The sequence below is a fragment of the Tachypleus tridentatus genome, chromosome 11 (genome assembly GCF_004210375.1).
Source record: "Tachypleus tridentatus isolate NWPU-2018 chromosome 11, ASM421037v1, whole genome shotgun sequence".
In the NCBI taxonomy this organism is placed as follows: Eukaryota; Metazoa; Arthropoda; class Merostomata; order Xiphosura; family Limulidae; genus Tachypleus; species Tachypleus tridentatus.
Window position 1 is genome coordinate 17843034 of NC_134835.1, and position 19270 is coordinate 17862303.

At 31.9% G+C, this 19270-nt stretch overlaps 1 protein-coding gene across 3 annotated transcripts in view; it reads right to left on the reverse strand.

The window, feature by feature from the left end:
- Window positions 1-8717: 8717 nt before the first annotated feature.
- The window catches only part of LOC143231723 (U3 small nucleolar RNA-associated protein 4 homolog), a 55355-nt gene continuing 44802 nt past the window's right edge, over window positions 8718-19270 (reverse strand). For all 3 annotated transcript variants that reach the window (XM_076466338.1, XM_076466339.1, XM_076466337.1), the window contains 5 exons: window positions 18054-18163; window positions 17692-17787; window positions 16880-17065; window positions 13551-13670; window positions 8718-10094 (listed from right to left, as the gene is read on the reverse strand). In XM_076466338.1, the coding sequence (XP_076322453.1) occupies window positions 9978-10094; window positions 13551-13670; window positions 16880-17065; window positions 17692-17787; window positions 18054-18163 (629 nt within the window). In that variant the 3' untranslated portion in view covers window positions 8718-9977. The remainder of the gene's footprint in view (window positions 10095-13550; window positions 13671-16879; window positions 17066-17691; window positions 17788-18053; window positions 18164-19270) is intronic.

Sequence of the window (19270 nt, forward strand, 5' to 3'; positions counted from 1 at the left end):
AGCAGATATATGTTTTTTTTTTTTTTTGCATATTAAATATTTTCAAAGGAAATGATCACTACTATGATCTATCACCTACTGTAACCAATAACTAAATTTACAGCTTGACATAATTCATATATCATGCCTCTCACAATACATGTACACTTAAATAATTTCCAATTGTGCTTTAGACTACGAAACTGTTGTTTTATTTATTAAGAGACAATTTTAAATGGCCACGTTCAGTCTGAGCAGCAAGTCCCGAATTGTGTGTATATGATATGTAAATGATATTAGTTGTATCACGTTTAAAGAAAAATGAAATACATCATTACCTTATAAAACAATTTAAGAAACAGTAACCACTTACTACAGTGTCCTGGCACTTACTCATCTGGAAGTGTTAACACTATTGTATATACAGGTCTGTAATGATACTAAACAATGGAAAGGGATTGATGGACCAGACCATGTAATGATAATTATTTTGACATCAAACAGATTATTATTTATCTATAATGTACAGCTCTGTAATTATACTAAACAATGGAAAGGGATTGATGGACCAGACCAGGTAATGATAATTATTTTGACATCAAACATATTATTATTTATCTATAATGTACAGCTCTGTAATAATACTAAACAATGGAAAGGGATTGATGGACCAGACCATGTAATGATAATTATTTTGACATCAAACATGTTATTATTTATCTATAATGTCAAGACAATGCATGATCTGTTAATAAATAACACATGCAACATTAAATTATATCCACAGCAAAGTTACTGATAATATACTTTTTTATCCTTCTGACTAGGGTATTACCAACCGTGAATGAAGAAATGGACTTTCTGGGCTGAAGCTCGGGACCTCACAATAAATAGGGAGTCTCAAGCTATGATTATAAATGTATCGCACTTAGAGGTTGTGTCTCAAGTGGGCCTCTACAAGTTGAAAATGCCCAAGGCTAACAAAACCCTTAATTTGGCCTTGGGTGTTACAGTAAATGTGTGTAACAGCATCTTAAACACCCTAAATCTGTTGTACCTCATGGAACATTTCATCAGAACCAGAGCTCATCAGGTTATAACATATACTGAGTTGAAATGTTTAAGAAAGTAAAGAGTAACATTATGAATATTATTGACAAATTTGTTGTTATATAAAATAAATTTATGTTGGATGCTAATTAAAGTATGTCTGTTATCAACTCTCCAGGAAAACTGAACAAAACAAAATGCATTGTACTTTATTACATAATACTGGTTTGTTGTGAAGTCATCTTTACATGTGTTACAACCATGAGTAAAAAACCAGTCTCCTATCCAGTAGTTACCTCAAGAGCAAATAATGAGAAAAATGAAACAGGATTGTGGAAGATTTACTTAAATAAACATTACAGAAATTTCTCAAGCTAAAGAAAACTGTCATTTTTCTTGTGATAAAGAGAAACACAAGTTTGAAACTTAATGAAAACAGTATTCAATGACTAAAATCCAGACATATACTTGTAAGCTTACTGTGGTCCATGTAAGCTGAAACCTCTAGAATAATTTTCCCAAAAGACATAAATAAAAACCAAAACTGCTACAAATAACTGACTCTCACTCTGTCATTTGTAGAGGATTTTGTCACATTGTTCCCAATACAATATCTCACACTTATTAATGTCATTATTTCTGTGCAACATGATCCTAAATACACATATACACTTTGTTACAGTGTAACTGTAATTTAAATCAATAAAGCTACTTCTTGTTGCAGTATCCTATAATTACATGTTACCTGTGACCAGTAGTATCATGTAATCACATGCCTTATTTCTATGTAACAATCCTAGACTGACATTAATTATTTCTAACAGCAACCTTAGTTGGCACTTTGTTACACCAGGATAACACTATACTATATTCACATTTCTTATCTCTGTGTAACAATATCATAAATTCACATTATCCAGCTGACTTCACTCCTTCATTGTTCTCAAGTCAATAACATGTTCTATACCATTGCTGATACCACACTTTGTACAAGGATGTCAACAGTATTGAACTGCAGTTCATGTGATATCCAGAGGTTACAGCATCACCTATGTTTGAACGACCACTTACCTATGTAGCACAGGGTACTCTGGATAACTACAATGCTTCTTGAAAAGTAAGAAATACTGGATTTAATCAGTCTGGTATATCAATGGAGTGCTTGTGTATGAAAACACATTTTTGTTAATATAATGGTAAACTGACAAACAACAATATACAAGCTTTGTGCTTATGAATCACTGCTTGCCAGTTTACTGTTATATGGATTGAGCTTATTTTGTGTACTGTCTTATTTCATCCATTCTTATGATTCAGTTTCTCAGAGATATAGTACTACTCAACAATAGATATCTCAACTGAACTTCCTGTTATTAAAGAATCAACTACTGCTCTAGAGTTAAGATCAGTTTTACCTGGTTATACTTAATATTGTCACTCCTTACTGAAGAGTTAAGATCAGTTTTACCTGGTTATACTAATTATCGTCACTCCATACTGTGGAGTTAAGATCAGTTTTACCTGGTTATACTAAATATTGTCACTCCTTACTGAAGAGTTAAGATCAGTTTCACCTGGTTATACTAATTATTGTCACTCCTTACTGAAGAGTTAAGATCAGTTTCACCTGGTTATACTAATTATTGTCACTCCTTACTGAAGAGTTAAGATCAGTTTTACCTGGTTATACTAATTATTGTCACTCCTTACTGAAGAGTTAAGATCAGTTTCACCTGGTTATACTAATTATTGTCACTCCTTACTGAAGAGTTAAGATCAGTTTTACCTGGTTATACTAAATATTGTCACTCCTTACTGTGGAGTTAAGATCAGTTTTACCTGGTTATACTAAATATTGTCACTCCTTACTGAAGAGTTAAGATCAGTTTTACCTGGTTATACTAATTATTGTCACTCCTTACTGAAGAGTTAAGATCAGTTTTACCTGGTTATACTAATTATTGTCACTCCTTACTGAAGAGTTAAGATCAGTTTCACCTGGTTATACTAATTATTGTCACTCCTTACTGAAGAGTTAAGATCAGTTTTACCTGGTTATACTAATTATTGTCACTCCTTACTGAAGAGTTAAGATCAGTTTTACCTGGTTATACTAAATATTGTCACTCCTTACTGAAGAGTTAAGATCAGTTTTACCTGGTTATACTAATTATTGTCACTCCTTACTGAAGAGTTAAGATCAGTTTTACCTGGTTATACTAATTATCTCACTTACTGAGTTAAGATCAGTTTTACCTGGTTATACTAAATATTGTCACTGAAGAGTTAAGATCAGTTTTACCTGGTTATACTAATTATTGTCACTTACTGAAGAGTTAAGATCAGTTTTACCTGGTTATACTAATTATTGTCACTCCTTACTGAAGAGTTAAGATCAGTTTTACCTGGTTATACTAAATATTGTCACTCCTTAAAGAGTTATCAGTTTTACCTGGTTATACACACTCCTTACTGAAGAGTTAAGATCAGTTTTACCTGGTTATACTAATTATCGTCACTCCATACTGTGGGTTAAGATCAGTTTTACCTGGTTATACTAAATATTGTCACTTACTGAAGAGTTAAGATCAGTTTTACCTGGTTATACTAAATATTGTCATTTACTGAAGAGTTAAGATCAGTTTCACCTGGTTATACTAATTATTGTCACTCCTTACTGAAGAGTTAAGATCAGTTTTACCTGGTTATACTAATTATCGTCACTCCATACTGTGGAGTTAAGATCAGTTTTACCTGGTTATACTAAACCTCCTTACAGAAGAGTTAAGATCAGTTTTACCTGGTTATACTAAATATTGTCACTCCTTACTAATTATTGACTCCTTACTGAGTTAAGATCAGTTTTACCTGGTTATACTAATTATTGTCACTCCATACTGTGGAGTTAAGATCAGTTTTAATATTGAAAGTTCAGTTTTACCTGGTTATACTAATTATTGTACTAAACTGTAACAGTACCTGGCTATAATTTGTCACTCCTTACTGAAGTTATATCTGTTTTATCTGGTATCCTAAATATTGTTTATATTTATTATTTAAGATCATAACCTGGTTATACTAAATATTTCACTCCTTACTGTAGAGTTAAGATCAGTTTTACCTGGTTATACCAAATATTGTCACTCCTTACTGTAGAGTTAAGATCAGTTTTACCTGGTTATACTAAATATTGTCACTCCTTACCTCTGAGTAACAATATTGAAAGTTCACACTAATTATTTATAAAGTAACAGTATATTCACATTATGTGTATCCTAAGTCTGTATATAACAATATTTTGTAAGCACAACAATTATCACTGTGTTATAGCAACAACACCCTAAACTCTAACACATTATACCTAAGTAACAGTATTCTATATTCCTCTGTATAACAACTGACACTTGTTACCTCTGTATAACAGCATCCTTAAAACTACACTGGACATTTTTAAAACCAAATCACTTAGCATCACATCTTATAGAAACCCAGAATTTAAGTGTTATAATGTTTTAAACTCATGCTATCCATGTAAGTAATTACAGTATTCAAAAACTGCCACAAGTTATTTCATTGTCTCTTTCCACAATCACAAATTAAAATATTTAACCTCTCTATAATATAATAAAATACACTGAATGTCTACAAATGGGAACCTCTTGAGTAATTTGATTCTAGACTCATGTAAGGATTCACCTAGGGTCCAGTAATTTCAGGGTCAGGAAAGTAGGTAATTAACCAGGGTAACAAAATAAAGGGGCTATAAAGTAACTTTACTGACCAATTCACTACCAAATTGTGTTGAGTCTGGCTGTTGTAGATTACTAACAAGAGTGTCTGTGTTTTGAATTTCATGCAAATCTACACAAGGGCTATCTGAATTAGCTGTCCCTAATTTAGCAGTGTAAGACTAGAAGTAAGGCTGTTCATCACCACCCACCTCCAACTTTTGGGTTGCTCGTTTACCAAAGAATAGTGGAATTGACCATTATATATAATGAATGCCCCCCATTGTTGAAAGGGCAAGTGAGTTTGGTATGATAGGGATTCACACCTGTGACCCTCAGATTTCGAGTTGAGCACCTTAACCACCGGGCTACGCCTGGCTTAACGAGTGAGAGACATTCAGGATTCCTCACTATACTCTTTAACTTTTTTTTTTCTCAAAAAGTGCCCTGAATATTGAGAAAGTGTGCAACTAGAAATTTCTAAAAATATAAAAAAATTAGACCACTACAACAGTATATAAATTAAATACAACAAGAGATGGAAATCAGAAAATATTTGCTCATATAAAAAAGAAAAAACACTGGAACACATTAGTGATGTAGCTATTGTTAAAACAGTCACTGAATCAGTAGAACAGAGGTTTTAGTAGCTACCCAACCACAGCTCATGTTTCATTTTCTTGGACTACACTATTCACTTGTACAAAATTAGCTCAAAAGAATTAAAATATTCTGAGAATGTTATAACTGTCTTATCAGATGCCAAGACAACTGTATCAGTGGAACAAAACTGTGTGATAAGTTTCTTCTGTAGAGTAACAAAAATGGCTAAAAACATTTTTAGATGTATGAAAGAATGTATTACTGTTGTACTGACAATTCTGATGATTATCTAGCACCATTGTTACTAAGGATGTATTACTGTTGTACTGATGATTATCTAGCACCATTGTTACTAAGGATGTATTACTGTTGTACTGATGATTATCTAGCACCATTGTTACTAAGGATGTATTACTGTTGTACTGATGATTATCTAGCACCATTGTTACTAAGGATGTATTACTGTTGTACTGACAATTCTGATGATTATCTAGCACCATTGTTACTAAGAATGTATTACTGTTGTACTGACAATTCTGATGATTATCTGGAACCATTGTTACTAAGGATGTATTACTGTTGTACTGATGATTATCTAGCACCATTGTTACTAAGAATGTATTACTGTTGTACTGATGATTATCTAGCACCATTGTTACTAAGGATGTATTACTGTTGCACTGAAGAATATCTAGCACCATTGTTACTAAGGATGTATTACTGTTGCACTGATGATTATCTAGCACCATTGTTACTAAGAATGTATTACTGTTGTACTGATGATTATCTAGCACCATTGTTACTAAGGATGTATTACTGTTGCACTGAAGATTATCTAGCACCATTGTTACTAAGGATGTATTACTGTTGCACTGATGATTATCTAGCACCATTGTTAATAAGGATGTATTACTGTTGCACTGATGATTATCTAGCACCATTGTTAATAAGGATGTATTACTGTTGCACTGATGATTATCTAGCACCATTGTTACTAAGGATGTATTACTGTTGTACTGATGATTATCTAGCACCATTGTTACTAAGAATGTATTACTGTTGTACTGATGATTATCTAGCACCATTGTTACTAAGGATGTATTACTGTTGCACTGAAGAATATCTAGCACCATTGTTACTAAGGATGTATTACTGTTGCACTGATGATTATCTAGCACCATTGTTACTAAGAATGTATTACTGTTGTACTGATGATTATCTAGCACCATTGTTACTAAGGATGTATTACTGTTGCACTGAAGATTATCTAGCACCATTGTTACTAAGGATGTATTACTGTTGCACTGATGATTATCTAGCACCATTGTTACTAAGGATGTATTACTGTTGCACTGATGATTATCTAGCACCATTGTTACTAAGGATGTATTACTGTTGTACTGACAATTCTGATGATTATCTGGAACCATTGTTACTAAGGATGTATTACTGTTGTACTGATGATTATCTAGCACCATTGTTACTAAGAATGTATTACTGTTGTACTGATGATTATCTAGCACCATTGTTACTAAGGATGTATTACTGTTGCACTGAAGAATATCTAGCACCATTGTTACTAAGGATGTATTACTGTTGCACTGATGATTATCTAGCACCATTGTTACTAAGAATGTATTACTGTTGTACTGATGATTATCTAGCACCATTGTTACTAAGGATGTATTACTGTTGCACTGAAGATTATCTAGCACCATTGTTACTAAGGATGTATTACTGTTGCACTGATGATTATCTAGCACCATTGTTACTAAGGATGTATTACTGTTGCACTGATGATTATCTAGCACCATTGTTAATAAGGATGTATTACTGTTGCACTGATGATTATCTAGCACCATTGTTACTAAGGATGTATTACTGTTGCACTGATGATTATCTAGCACCATTGTTACTAAGAATGTATTACTGTTGTACTGATGATTATCTAGCACCATTGTTACTAAGGATGTATTACTGTTGCACTGAAGAATATCTAGCACCATTGTTACTAAGGATGTATTACTGTTGCACTGATGATTATCTAGCACCATTGTTACTAAGAATGTATTACTGTTGTACTGATGATTATCTAGCACCATTGTTACTAAGGATGTATTACTGTTGCACTGAAGATTATCTAGCACCATTGTTACTAAGGATGTATTACTGTTGCACTGATGATTATCTAGCACCATTGTTACTAAGGATGTATTACTGTTGTACTGATGATTATCTAGCACCATTGTTACTAAGGATGTATTACTGTTGTACTGATGATTATCTAGCACCATTGTTACTAAGGATGTATTACTGTTGCACTGATGATTATCTAGCACCATTGTTACTAAGGATGTATTACTGTTGTACTGATGATTATCTAGCACCATTGTTACTAAGGATGTATTACTGTTGTACTGATGATTATCTAGCACCATTGTTACTAAGGATGTATTACTGTTGTACTGATGATTATCTAGCACCATTGTTACTAAGGATGTATTACTGTTGCACTGATGATTATCTAGCACCATTGTTACTAAGGATGTATTACTGTTGTACTGATGATTATCTAGCACCATTGTTACTAAGGATGTATTACTGTTGTACTGATGATTATCTAGCACCATTGTTACTAAGGATGTATTACTGTTGTACTGATGATTATCTAGCACCATTGTTACTAAGGATGTATTACTGTTGTACTGATGATTATCTAGCACCATTGTTACTAAGGATGTATTACTGTTGTACTGATGATTATCTAGCACCATTGTTACTAAGGATGTATTACTGTTGCACTGATGATTATCTAGCACCATTGTTACTAAGGATGTATTACTGTTGCACTGATGATTATCTAGCACCATTGTTACTAAGGATGTATTACTGTTGTACTGATGATTATCTAGCACCATTGTTACTAAGGATGTATTACTGTTGTACTGATGATTATCTAGCACCATTGTTACTAAGGATGTATTACTGTTGTACTGATGATTATCTAGCACCATTGTTACTAAGGATGTATTACTGTTGTACTGATGATTATCTAGCACTATTGTTACTAAGGATGTATTACTGTTGCACTGATGATTATCTAGCACCATTGTTAATAAGGATGTATTACTGTTGCACTGATGATTATCTAGCACCATTGTTACTAAGGATGTATTACTGTTGCACTGATGATTATCTAGCACCATTGTTACTATGGATGTATTACTGTTGCACTGATGATTATCTAGCACCATTGTTAATGAAGAAACTAGCTTTTCAAAAGTTCAAACTGATTCAAATCTATATGAACTAAACCAACACACAAAAAATAATGGAGAAACTGGTAACAGGTTGATATACAAGTGTCACTTATCTTTTATTGAGGCAAAATTACACTTAGTCTAACTACAAAATTTTGAAATGCCATGTCAATCACTTTTATTTCTTACAGTAAAATTTCTTCATCTACAAAGAATAAATATAAAACCAAAAAATGTAATTTGTAGTCAAAGTAAAACTTAGAGGAAGGGGGGGGTGAAATCTTTCCTTGAGGTGGTGGCACAATAATTATTACTGGGTCCAAGTATCCTAATCTCTCGGAAGTCAATCACATCATGGTATCTCATTATGATGCAAGTCACTTCTTATTGACAATACCAAATAAAACTCACAATTAGCTTCACTCAACTGAAGTATTTAAAACTTTCAAAATCAACAAATCACAAACTGGTTCAATTAATAGATTACTTATGAAATTACAAGATGATACCTGCAGATATAAAAAAAATAGATATGGCATATAAATATAATTACAACTCATCTCAAAAATTTAAGAGCTGGGAATATTATATCATTTTACTATGTAATACCTGTCAGAATAATCTCAATTTTACAGTTTGATACCAAAGATAAATAATAGAATGGTTTAATGTATGATGTGATAATTTTATGATTTATAATAGTTAATATCTAAAAATAATAATCATTGAAAACCTGGGACGTAATTTTGTAATGAATAATGTTCAACTTCTGAAAATAATAACCTTTGAAAACCCGATGTAATAAAAATAATATTTAGACACTTGGGACGATGAGTTTAACACCTGTGAATATCCATAGTCTCAAAACAAAGTTACTCATAAGTCAATGTGAACATTTCTAATATTCCTCACAAGAAAATTATTAAAACTTCATCACTGAGTAAACTTTAGACACAGATATAACGTAGAATGAGAACAGTTTCTTCTAGATTGAACTTTATTACCAAAACTGTCGTAGCTAATATAGTTCTACATAAGAGGTTCAGAGAGAAATATAACTGTGAAACATGATCGAGTCATTACTTTTTATAATAAGTTGAATTAATTTATCATCATTTGCAAACTATTTAATAAACAGTTCAAGATTTATACCTTGATATCATTACAACAGGAAGTATATTTATGGTTTAGGAGACAAATTATTTTTGTGAATATTTTACATAGTAATCTTTTAAAGGTTTTTTTAATTACAAACTTGTTACAAACTATAATGAACTTGACATTCAAGTAAAATGTTACAAATATTTAATTTTAAAATGCAGTGAAAATACAAACACTCATCTCTTTAATTTCATATTCAGGTTCCAAACTTTTTCTGTTTAAGCAATGGAGGAAGTTTGTCTAAGATCTGAGAAGGTGTTATCTCAACAGCAACAAATTCATCATTTTCCAAGTTGTTGAATGATAACAAGTGCTGCATTAAAAAAAAAAAAGTTTTATTTTGATGCATAAACTTTTGAAGATATTAGATATTGTAACTTCAGTAAAAGTACTGTTGTACAAGAAACAATCATTGTTTAGTATGGTGGGCACATTTTGATTCAGTGAGTTATAATGACTAATTAAATATTAGTACTTTTTCCACAAATTAGTAATGTATTAAATTCAAATAATCAAGTGAAACATATGTAAATTATTTTGCAACATAAATATCTAAAATTCCCCAATTTAGTATGACAAAATTAATAAGTCATACAATAGTGTCATATTACATTTATAAATGAACAGCACAGAACTGTTTTGACAATTTGATATCAACAATGTAATACAAACAGGTCCATTTCATAGAATGTTACTAGGGTAACACTGACTTACTAAACAAACAGTAGGGCACTGACAAGCATCACTGACTTACTAAAGAAACAGTAGGGCACTGACGAGCATCACTGACTTACTAAACAAACAGTAGGGCACTGACGAGCATCACTGACTTACTAAACAAACAGTAGAGCACTGACGAGCATCACTGACTTACTAAACAAACAGTAGAGCACTGACGAGCATCACTGACTTACTAAACAAACAGTAGAGCACTGACGAGCATCACTGACTTACTAAACAAACAGTAGAGCACTGACGAGCATCCCTGACTTACTAAACAAACAGTAGAGCACTGACGAGCATCACTGACTTACTAAACAAACAGTAGAGCACTGACGAGCATCACTGACTTACTAAACAAACAGTAGAGCACTGACGAGCATCACTGACTTACTAAACAAACAGTAGATCACTGACGAGCATCACTGACTTACTAAACAAACAGTAGAGCACTGACGAGCATCACTGACTTACTAAACAAACAGTAGAGCACTGACGAGCATCACTGACTTACTAAACAAACAGTAGAGCACTGACGAGCATCACTGACTTACTAAACAAACAGTAGAGCACTGACGAGCATCACTGACTTACTAAACAAACAGTAGAGCACTGACGAGCATCCCTGACTTACTAAACAAATAGTAGAGCACTGACGAGCATCACTGACTTACTAAACAAATAGTAGAGCACTGACGAGCATCACTGACTTACTAAACAAACAGTAGAGCACTGACGAGCATCACTGACTTACTAAACAAACAGTAGATCACTGACGAGCATCACTGACTTACTAAACAAACAGAGCACTGACGAGCATCACTGACTTACTAAACAAACAGTAGAGCACTGACGAGCATCACTGACTTACTAAACAAACAGTAGAGCACTGACGAGCATCACTGACTTACTAAACAAACAGTAGAGCACTGACGAGCATCACTGACTTACTAAACAAACAGAGCACTGACGAGCATCACTGACTTACTAAACAAACAGTAGAGCACTGACGAGCATCACTGACTAACTAAACAATCAGTAGAGCACAAACGAGCATCATTGACTTACTAAACAAACAGTAGAGTACTGATGAGCATCACTGAATTACTAAACAAACAGTAGAGCACTGACAAGCATCACTAACATACTTAATGGTGGAATACAGTATTACTGTCTTACTAACATAGCTCCCACGTAGTACGAATGCACAGATACAAACACGTAAGAGAATGAACAATTTGAGCTGGTAACCTAAAAATGATCACATATAATGTGTATATGTGTACTTATAGATATGTAAATATACACAGAGTGTGGTGGATAAAATAACGAAAACACTTATATGTTGCTAATCACACAAAGCACCATGAAATCTAAGTCACAGATGTGTGTGTGTCTCCCTTTTAAAATATCCATATATACATCATTTTTCTCTCTCTTTCTTCTCTTATAAGGTGTATATATTATAAATATTATTTTTAAAACATATACGTACAAATATTAGCCATTCTTGAAACAGTTTAGTTTTAAACCTTATGGTTTCTAGAAACGATAAAAAAAAATAAGTAATATACACATTCTAACTGGCAGATTTAGAATATGTCAGAAGAAATGGTATCTTAAGTGACTTAAACTAGAAAACTTTAAATACAATAAGGATCAGTAGCAGGTACATTATACAGGATGACAACTCTGAATTAATTACACAGATATGAGTGTCAGACATTTGTGCAAGATATGGAGTGCTACTTGTGATTTCAGACATAGTAGAAAAAATAGTCAACTATTACATGAGGAACAGGATGACGACATGTTACTTTACACATGCTAAATATGTTGTAATTTGAGTGAGAAAGATACTGCACCTATTCAGAAATGTAAAGTTGTTACTGGGTGGGTCTCTATACAAAAGGAAATCATTTATTCACCAACTCTGGCTTCAAACAATCATCACATCTGAGATCCAACACCACTAAAGATACTTAGAAGGATTCTTGTTCAGGTATGGTGTACTACTATGCTAAAATCTTCCACTTTATCATTACCACTGATGGTACTCAGGGTAGTTCTCAATGAGAAGTGGTGTTCTTCTTTATTGAAACCTTCTACACTTTGTACCTGCAACAACCCAGAAAGTACTAAGGATGGTTCTCATTGTGTAATGCTGTACTGTACCTTCTAACTTTGTTGCTTCAACACCCCAGAAAGTACTAAGGATGGTTCTTATTGTGTAATGCTGTACTGAAACCTTCTAACTTTGTTGCTTCAACACCCCAGAAAGTACTAAGGATGGTTTTCATTGTGTAATGCTGTACTGAAACCTTCTACACTTTGTTGCTTCAACACCCCAGAAGATAGTAAGGATGGTTCTCATTGTGTAATGCTGTACTGAAACCTTCTAACTTTGTTGCTTCAACACTCCAGAAGATAATAAAGATGGTTCTTATTGTGGAATGCTGTACTGAAACCTTCTACACTTTGTTGCTGCATCAAACCAGAAAGTACTAAGGATGGTTCTCATTGTGTAATGCTTTATTGAATCCTTCTGCATTTCTCTTTGCTTCATTATAAACAATTTTTGAAGACTTATAGTGGTTTCAGACCTTAATACGTTTTTAATACAAGTGTTTTTACTTTCTTTTAAAATCCTGTGGGCATTACATACCATGCAACGTGTTTGATTTGTTGAATTTTGTGCGAAAATACTCCAGGGCTTCGTTTAGTAGCTGTACATAACTTTGAAATAACAGAGGGAAGGCATCTAGAGTTAATGGACTACATTTTATCAACAAATATTAAAATTAAACATTACATTATAATGCCCCATGGCTAAAAGGGCAAGCATGTTTGGTGATACAGTTTGAACCTAGAACTTATAGCTTGAGAATCAAGTACTCTAATCACCAGGATATGGTAGGACATAATGTTAATGAGATATATCAAACTGTATTCAAATCTTTAGGTACCATGTAACTGGATAGAAAATCAAGGAATTTCTCTGTTTATTTAATATTGATATTTTGTATAAATAATAAGGAACTTCACGTACCTTAAACTTTGTGCATTTACGAACAAGCTTATTGACCCTTCCTTTAACCTCTGGTGATATCTGATGGTTGATGTCCTTTTCATGTACAGAGCGTGTTTGTTTTGTGTGTTTTTCAACCAGCTGTAAGATTTAATTTAGTTTTTTCATTTAAAATTTTAATATGAAATTCTTTGAACAAAATTAAGGGTTACTGACTGGAAAAATTATTATTTAATTATACATAGAGTTAATGCTATATCAACTAAATATGAAAAAACTCTTCTTGAGTTAACATAAATAAATACTGAAGAATTTCACTGATTAATAAAAAAATTAAATTTCCATGTATTCACATACACATTTCTGACTCTACTACAGACTAAAAATTTGGTGCACACATTAATTTAAATGAAATCTTATAATTTAACTATTTTGACCCACAAATGGAATATATGTGGTCACATTAAAATTACCGTTTTTATTCAAGTCACACTATCTCTTTGTGTTTTAAGGATGAACAGATGGGCTGGTTAGACTTGTGGGATCAGACTAGTAGAAGAAAGGAGCTTTTGGAAATGAATGCTATTTACATTTAAACAGAGAAAGGTTTGGCTTGTCTGGAAAACCTATTAACTCAGTTGTACAAGAAAATGTATACTAGCATTACACAGTGGTGAGAGCCAGGATTTAAATGCAAAATAAATAAGGTGTACAGAAATGTTTAGCCTAGAAAACAAGTATAGAAGTAGTTCTAAGGATAGACTTAATTGTTACTATTGTAATGCTACAAGTATAAGAAAGAAAATAGGTGACTTTAGGGTATTTTTTGGAATGGAGGATTTAAATATAATGAGAATAACTGTTTTTGATAACATAAATTTCTTTGGAATACAGGGTTAAAGGTTTTTTAATAAGGATACAGTATTAAAGAGTAAGAGTGGCTTTATATATAAAATGTGAGTTACATCCTGTTTAATTCAGGATAATAAATATAAAAGCAAGGAGATTGATTCAATTTGGGTTTCTGTTAATAGATATAAAAGGAAAAGGCTTTTAGTGGGAATTTGTTTTAGACCACAAAATATTTATAAAATTAATGGAAAACTTTACAGTGAGATTAAGACTTAATGTTGTCATAATTATGGGTAATTTTAATTTCAGGCATACAGATCAGGAAATGTTAAGAGTCAAATCATCAGGAAGAAATATTTATGGAAACTGTTCAGGATGGATTTCTTCACCAAGGAATCCACTAGAAACAATGCTATTTTACATTTATTGTTAACTTTAATTACAGAAATGATTGAGATGGTTGAAACAGAAGAACATCTAAGTGCAAGTGATCACTATCCTATTATATTTGATGTTTTGCTATCTACGAAGATAAGGAATAATGATATTTTGATTACAAGTTTCAAAAAAACAAATTCTGAAGGGATATGAAAAAATTATCTGTTGTGAATGGGCAGCTGAGTTATTTGTAGAGATTGATAAGATGTGGAAAATATTTCAATATTCATGGTAAACATTTTCCTCATTAAAAGAAAAGAGTGGTTCCAAGTAAAGAGACAGGTTAGCTCAATGTGAATACAGCAGAGGAAAAAAACAATCATTACAAATTTAAGTTAACTGGTATGACAAGAGATTTAGAAGATCAAAAAAGTTGATCAAACAGGAAAGTAGGACAAGGCTTAAACACTTGATATGTGAGTTACCACTTACTACTGTTGTTTGTAAGTCCTCGATGTTGATGCGTTATACTTTTTCATACTTAACAGCAACGATAATAGAACTACGAGATACAAATATAATTTTTGGTAAGTTAGGAGTCATGTTCAGCTGAGATAGTTTTATTTTTTTAACAGGGTGGTTGGTCTTTGGAATTGGTTGTCTTTAGTGGATGTAATAAATTTGTGTGAGTTTAAGAGAAAACCCGATAACTATATGAACAAGAAATGGCTAAAAGTTGTTATGGTTATAACAAGTACATGAGCACTAAAGGTTGTTAAGGTTTTAACAACTACATGAGCACTAAAAGTTGTTAGGGTTATAGCAAGTACATGAGCACTAAAGGTTGTTAAGGTTTTAACAACTACATGAGCACTGAAAGTTGTTAGGGCTATAGCAAGTACATGAGCACTAAAAGTTCTTAAGGTTTTAACAACTACATGAGCACTAAACGTTGTTAAGGTTTTAACAACTATATGAACACTAAAATTTGTTAAGGTTATAACAGGTACATGAACACTAAAATTTGAGGATCTATTGCCCATGTTTACTGATAAAACTATTCAATTGGTTTGTCACAAGGTTTAGCTCAGGTCATCAGAAGGTCCAATGACACAAACAGGAGGTTTACTACTTCTATACTTGTACAGAATATTTGCATATTTCTATGAAGATTCTTTCTCTATAAAGTATACAAATGTAATTTTGAATAATCTTCAACCACAACTTCTATTTTTCACTTTTTCTAAGTTTTATTTTTTAATTAATGATGTTCCTCAATTCTTTTTTGACATGTTTTAAATACTAATGTTACAAACTGATAACTTTAAAAGCAAAATTAAAAAAAGAAAAAATGAGTGATGAAATTTTAACCAACAAAATATATTTTCTAAAAGTGTTGAACATATAGTGTATTTTTGTTACTTGATTTAACTTGTTCAGAATACCAGTTACAGACATCATGAATTATAATATAATTGTTCATGCTAGATCAAAATGTATTGTTCTTCAAAATAAAGACTAAATTATCATCATGAGAAATTATGAAATATTTAAATTTAATAAATAATTTATTTAATATGCTTGTTCTAGGACAAGGATTAAATTGTCATCATGAACAATAAGTTGTTTGTACATATTAAACCTTTTATTTAATATGATTGTTCTAGGACAAGGATTAAATGGTCATCATGAACAATGATAAGTTTTTGTACATATTAAACCTTTTATTTAATATGACTGGTCTATGACAAGGATTAAATGGTCATCATGAACAATGATAAGTTGTTTGTACATATTTAACCTTTTATTTAATATGACTGGTCTATGACAAGGATTAAATGGTCATCATGAACAATGATAAGTTGTTTGTACATATTAAACCTTTTATTTAATATGATTGTTCTAGGACAAGGATTAAATGGTCATCATGAACAATGATAAGTTGTTTGTACATATGATTATTCATTATGATTGTTCTAGGACAAGGATTAAATGGTCATCATGAACAATGATAAGTTGTTTGTACATATGATTATTCATTATGATAGTTCAACCCTTGTCCTAGACCAATCATAATGAATAATCATGGGTTCTTTGTGTCTAGAAAATAATGTATTTACCATACATGATTTGTCCAATAGAAAAACTGAACTGTCATCATGAAGGATGATGAGACTTTTGTTGTTAGGATCAAAGGATACTTCTGTGATGGGAGAATAACGTGATAGTCCTAACGACACTCGATCTTTCTGCATTTGTCGCATCCATGCTGTGTACTCCTGTTTCTCCAGACTATACTCCACCAACTAATAATAATAACCATAAAGTATTAAAATACTTGTTTTACTAAAGATAAATTATTTTTACAGAAACCAAAGTCACCTTACTCAAGCAATAAGTTATTAAGGTAGATTAACCCTTATTAAAGACAATAACATTCACATCGAATCAGCAGATGCACTACAGTATTTACGTCATTACATAAATTTAGGGTGTAAGTGGGATTAGATAGCTGACTCACTTATAGGAATTTTTACATAGATCTTAGATGATATATAAAGGCCAGTAGTAGTTCTTAGTGAATGTTCCAGCTTGTTTACATTATAAACAATTACGTAGGAGATTCATCTGAAATAAGTCTTGTCATTAAAAATGATATCCTTATATAGATTAACTGTAAAATTCCACTTTCAGAATGTAAAATTATTTGACGTGTTCATCCTTTGCTATGCAACTCTTAAATGAAGATAAAATTCAATTGAATATCCTCTAGATGCCAATCAATTTACTATTAATAATATTTAGTTAGTTTCTTAGCAATATGCAAATTTAATAATAAATACAAAAATTTACATATCCACAGAGAGACATTTCTTAGTACTCTTATATATTTTCTCTCACAATACATTAAAATACCACAGTTTTTCTTTACCCTTTGATCACTGTAAATTACTACAATATTCTTCATCAATGAGTTCACTCCTAGGGCAGTAGGTGGACACACATAGTGAGGGAGGGAGTACAGAAACTAGAAGGAAAAGTGTTGATTACTGTCTCATCACTGGTGGTCTCACACACAGTTATTCACAAACTTGTTTTTATGACAAATCCAAACAAATTGTACAACTCCTTTTTCAGAATAAAATAAAATTACTTATTTCTCTGATATGTACAAGAACTCAAACTACGGATTTCAAAATTTTTAGTTTGTGCTGTAATTATTTACACATAATAATAAAGAATACATTAACATTTTAACCAGTATCAATGACTTGACACACGTAAATACATTACCTTATATTCCTTAAGATTATATACATTTATATAACCAGCAATGTTTGCTGTCACTAGATGGCGACCACTTGTGGTAATAGTCATGATGTGTATTACTGATGAGTTATGTTCTGTAAAGACAATAGTTTATGCATTCATTACTGCTTTCCAAACTTCTATTGTTTTAATTAATTTCTATAAGTTTTCAAAACTATAGTATAATGTACATTTGTTTTATCATTTCTTAAAAAAGTGATAACTATTACTTAGTTTTATTAAAATGTTCTTTAGCTACAACAGATTGTTGCTAATGGTGAGCAGTAAAATGAAATATTGCATTTTGATTTATTTATAACAGAATACTTAATGCAGCCTGGGATATCATTAGCTATGCTTTAGTTAATGTTAAAATACACCAATAATTATCGTTGCTAAACAGCACAAGTCTGTAGGTATGCTTCAGTTAATGTTAAAATACACCAATAATTAACATGGCTAAACAGCACAAGTCTGTAGGTATGCTTCAGTTAATGTTAAAATGCACCAATAATTAACATGGCTAAACAGCACAAGTCTGTAGGAATGCTTCAGTTAATATTAAAATACACCAATAATTAACATGGCTAAACAGCACAAGTCTGTAGGAATGCTTCAGTTAATATTAAAATACACCATTAATTAACATGGCTAAACAGCACAAGTCTGTAAGTATGCTTCAGTTAATGTTAAAATGCACCAATAATTAACGTCGCTAAACAGCACAAGTCTGTAAGTATGCTTCAGTTAATGTTAAAATACACCAATAATTAACATGGCTAAACAGCACAAGTCTGCAAGTATGCTTCAGTTAATGTTAAAATACACCAATAATTAACATGGCTAAACAGCACAAGTCTGTAAGTATGCTTCAGTTAATGTTAAAATGCACCAATAATTTACATGGCTAAACAGCACAAGTCTGTAGGTATGCTTCAGTTAATGTTAAAATGCACCAATAATTTACATGGCTAAACAGCACAAGTCTGTAGGTATGCTTCAGTTAATGTTAAAATACACCAATAATTAACATGGCTAAACAGCACAAGTCTGTAGGTATGCTTCAGTTAATGTTAAAATACACCAATAATTAACGTTGCTAAACAGCACAAGTCTGTAGGTATGCTTCAGTTAATGTTAAAATACACCAATAATTAACATGGCTAAACAGCACAAGTCTGTAGGTATGCTTCAGTTAATGT